The 4602-nt window shown below is 58.3% G+C and overlaps 1 protein-coding gene across 1 annotated transcript in view; it reads right to left on the reverse strand.

The window, feature by feature from the left end:
• GGTG_00509 (hypothetical protein) overlaps positions 1 to 1584 on the reverse strand; it is a 2780-nt gene extending 1196 nt beyond the window's left edge. The window contains exons 1-3 of the mRNA XM_009218258.1: positions 1127 to 1584; positions 814 to 1040; positions 334 to 736 (exon numbers count right to left, since the gene is read on the reverse strand). Coding sequence (XP_009216522.1) covers positions 334 to 736; positions 814 to 1040; positions 1127 to 1229 — 733 coding nt within the window. The 5' untranslated portion in view covers positions 1230 to 1584. The remainder of the gene's footprint in view (positions 1 to 333; positions 737 to 813; positions 1041 to 1126) is intronic.
• Positions 1585 to 4602: the final 3018 nt, after the last annotated feature.

Here is a 4602-nt window from a genome sequence, read left to right on the forward strand (position 1 = left end):
TGTCCCCCATATGACAACAGGGAGCCTCTTGCGCTGCAGAGGCCCCCAGCCGAAATAGCCCTTCCCGGTAGGCCTCTCATTCGTCGTCGACAGTCTCGACAAACGTCATGGTAAGCCCCTTGTCGCCGTCAACGTTCAGGTTGACGGCATCGAGAGCGTCACTCCTAGAGGAGAACTTCGGGGCAGAGACGGCAGCGACGGGGACGGCGCGGCGGGCCAGCTCAGGAGAGTTCTGCATGGCTACGAGTCCCGAAAAAAAGTTAGCACAAGTTATTTTTATAGAAGCTCGCGGCTCAGGGTCACCCTATGGTGTGTGGGGGCTCCACTACTCACAGGCCGGGATGCCAGACCGAACGAACATGGTGGTGACCTTGACCCTCTGGCCGCTTCCAACAACATCGCGCCGGACCTTGGCCTTGCCGCCCTCGCGGGCGGGAGGAGCCTTCTCAGCCTTCTCAGCCTCGCCCTTGCCGGGGCGGGCAGCGGCCACCTGGTTGTTGTCAACGATGATACCGACTCCCGAACCTTCGGCACCGGTGCCGAGCTGGATCTTGGGACCCTTGGTCAGGGCGGCCTCGGCGAAGCGCAGGGCACGGTCAAAGCCGGTAATGTCACGCTTGGAGATGTCGGAAGACTCCTCGGCATCCTGCTCGACCTCCTCCTCTTCGGCCTCGTCGTCTTCGGCGCGAGGAGCGATTGACTTGCCCATACCCTGGAGAGCGGCGATTTGCTGAGCCTATGCGGTGAGGTTGATTCGTCAGTCGTGCCCGTGGTTTGGAGGTACATTCGTGGGGACCGCGGTGTGCGACTTACCTGCTCCTGGAGAGCGGGGTCGGCGGCAGGGGCAGCCGGAGCTGCGGGCTGAGCGGCGGCGGCAGCGGGGGCAGGCTGGGCAGGCTGTGCGGTGACTGGTGCCTGCGTGGCTGGGCGGCCAGCTGCTCCGCCGGCAGCTCCGCTGGCAGCGTTTACTGCAGCGCCCTCGAGGGCGTTCATGAGGTTCGATACATCTGCCTTTCCTCCGAAACTAATTTCACCATCACCTGTTCCCCCATTGCGTGTTAGTAGACTGGTCTGGGCGAGGGCCTACCCAGCAACTGCGAGCGTCGTGCTCATGGAGAAAACTGACCGACTACCAGAGCGGGAGAGTAGGCGCCAAGGTTGATATTAAGGGGCAGAGCTGCGACCATGCCGGCCATTCCGGCCATGGCAACGAAGCGGTAGTTGACCATTGTGAAAGTGTTGGGCCGAGGTGGGCGTATTACTTGGGATGAGATAAGATAGATAATGAGAGACAAAAAGATAGCGATAGGATGTGTGTGTGTGGTGGGGGGTTATTTAGTGTATAATACAAAAGACGACCAGCGGAGGATGCGACCAGCGGCAAAGAAAAGGTAGATATTGAAACAGCGGGCCAGGAGCAGCACTACGAGGGCGAGTATAATCGTCGTGGTGAGCACAGCTGATGGGAGAGACAAGCGAGGACCCGACGGTATCGACGGAAGAACTGTGCGAGATATATAGAAAAGGCAAGCACAAGCCCCAAGGTGATGAATCGAGATGAGCCGGGAGGCCCGGTAGAGGAGGAGACTGCCAAGACTCAAGGGGGGTTATGGAAATGAAGCACCATGTACCTGTGCAACCCCAGCTGGGGTCTCTCCCAGAGGAAAGGGCCCGCGTCGGTCCACCGGGGAGGGGCCTGAGGTGGGCGTCGACAGATGTGGATGTCGCGTGAGCTGCACGGCTATGCCAGGCCCCGGCAGGCGACTAAGGCCATGTGGTAGAGCTTGCGGTCTTCTCGCCAGTCCCCCAGAACTCTAGACCGACACCCAGCTCAGACGAGAGTCAAGGTAAAGGAAGAGAGGACGAAAGCGAGCACGGACAAACAAGGCAGCGGACAGGGGCCCTGACGGCCATGGGAAACGGTAGATGCTGGGTGGTCCACGTCCTTGGACGAACCTGGACGGGCACAGCAGCCAGGAAACGTCCTTGGAGACGGGGCTTGACAGGCAGCGCCAAGAGGCGGCAGTGGTGTAGGAAGACGAATGCATGCCGAGCCTTTGAAACGCGCCAGTTGACGGTCCGTAAACAAGGCCCCAAAAAAAAAAAACAAACACACACACACACACACATAGCAAGTGGCAGCGGGGAGGGATGAAGGCGGTCCACCAGAAAAGCTTGTGAGGATGCGCCTGGAGATGGTCGGGGTGACTACAGGAGTGACCCCTGGCTCGCACAACGCCAAGAACCCTGAGAAATGCGCAAGATAGGACGGTGGACGTCGCTTTGCAGAGAAGGCCCCGTCGGCGGGCTTGACGGAAGGCGTGGTGGGGCGGGAGAGGCCTTCAGCACCAGCGTCGACCGTCCGGGATATCGCAGCTTGAGCCCCAACTCATGCCAGTGGCGAGGGATGTCGTTCCTTGTGGGTCAGTCATACTTGAGACTCTGCCAAGGGATATTACATCCACCCACAGGTGCCCTCAGCGGCCAAAGTTCCTCACTGCCGCCCAGCAGCATATGACTGGCCGGGGGGGGGACTGGGCCCGACAAGACGCCCATGTCTAGCCATTGTGCCCTTTCCCTTTGGAGGCAACGGGCGAGGCTTGGGACACGCGAAGCACACGCCAGTGTCGAGTCGGGAGACAAGCTCCATGACAGCCTTGCAGCCAGCAACCCGAAAGCCAAATCGCACACTGCGTCGTGTTGCTGCGGGGGACTGACGTTGGAAATGATCAACAGAAGGCGAGCGGGAACAGAGGAAGCCAAGCACGGCCGAGCCCCAAGGCTGGCTGTCCCTATTTGCCCCAGCATGGGGGCTGCTTGTTCCACAGCCGAGGCTTCTCGGGTATTCTTGCGATTCTCTTTTAGAAGCGGCGCATCTCGAAAGGAGGCAATCAGGAAGCACCGAAGACTGCTCTGCTCCAGAGGCCCGAGCCCCAGGCCAGCCAGGGTGTTGGGGGAGGGGGCGATGCAGGAACCTGAAATTGAGGCGTTCTGGCCTAGCGCGCTAGGAGCCCAACTCGGGATGGACACCTACGTGGGCAGGCGGGCAAACGATAGTGGCAACCTGGAGCCCATGTCGGGCCCGGGTCGGGCAGACGAAAGCGGAAATAAAACAAAAGGGGCTGTGTTTTGGCGAGGTGGGCAGGCTGCCCGCCCGTGGGTTGGATACCGAAGGTTGGATAGCGGCGTCCCCAATCAGGTCGGGATGGAATGTTTGGTTTTGACGTCGTTGGAGTTTTGATGGACGTTGTCAAATGGCATCATTCGCTAAATGCCATTCTCAAGGCTTGGTATTGTGGTCAGAGTGTTTTTTATTTATTTTTTAGGCGAGCGGCACAGTCAAGCTTCGCCGTTGGCAGGCTTGGTCGCGGGGCAAAAGGCTTGGTAAGGCAGGCCCCACCGCTCTGCTCTTGCTGTTTTCACATTTTCTGCGTCCCAGTTTCCCATTGCAAGCCCGCGCGGCGTGTTGTTTTCCCATCCAGCGCACCCACCCAGAGCGGGCACGGTCATTTCGCCCCTTGATCGCCAAGCCGGTCAACTTGGTGGTGTGGATACTGCTGCCCCCACTGAAAGTCGTTTCCTGTCCCCCGATGCAACCGTGACTGACGCATCGCCTCAAACCAGCCCCTGTTCAAGGGCAACACGAGCCGGGAAAGCGCCGCGTGTTCCTGCTTTGGGAACGCTCAGACTAACCTCGAGCAATCAGCAGAGCAGAGCCGTCAACCCAAAGGGCCCAAACGCCATATGGAGCGCGACATGTAGATACCTAGGTAGATACCTAGGTAGATGGATAGGTAGATGGATAGGTATCACTAGCCTGTGTGCCTGTCCACCATGAGCTACCCAACAAAGCCCTCACTGGCGTCTTGACGTGGGCTAGCCAAGGCTGTCGCTCGCCTGGCTTCTGGGGATCTTTACTTGACAACCATCTGCCTCCTCGTGCTGACCTGGCGGCCCAGGGGCCGGGTCCCTGGCCCCTGGCTCCTGGCTGCCTGGCTCCGGAGTGGCAGCCAGCAGACAGGAGTCAGCCATGAAATTGTCGGCTATCGCCCCCAAGACTTCAAGAAGGGCATGGAAATCAGCCTCTGCCCATGGCACGCACGCCATGGCATTTCACAAACAACCCCACCACCGCACTGCTACCATCTGCGAGGGAAATAAACAGTAAAAACCCACCTCCCAACAGGGGGGGTCAAAACTGGAGATCACAGGGGTGGCAAAAGGGGGGTCACGTGCTGGCATGAAGTCACTGCCATTATTGAAGTTGGTGAAAGAAGGAGAGAAATCGAGAAAAGCTTTTAAAGGACGAGAAATTCTTGAAGTCTCGTGACATCCCCCAAGTCACTACGACCCCTGCGATTTCCAGTTTTAACCCCCCTGTTACTGGGTGGGTTTTTGCTTTTTATTTCCCCCGCAGATGGTAAGACATGATCTCCCTAGCCAAGTTCGATCGCCAAGTGGAAACATCCGGGCCGCCCACGCACCAACCTCCAAAAAAAAAATCCGCACACGTTATATTTTTCCCCACCCAAACTCTTCAGAAAAAAAACATCAGGAGAAAATCAATTCAATTGATTGCAATGCCTCGTTATCATAACACAC

This window comes from Gaeumannomyces tritici, assembly GCF_000145635.1.
Source record: "Gaeumannomyces tritici R3-111a-1 unplaced genomic scaffold supercont2.1, whole genome shotgun sequence".
NCBI lineage: Eukaryota > Fungi > Ascomycota > Sordariomycetes > Magnaporthales > Magnaporthaceae > Gaeumannomyces > Gaeumannomyces tritici.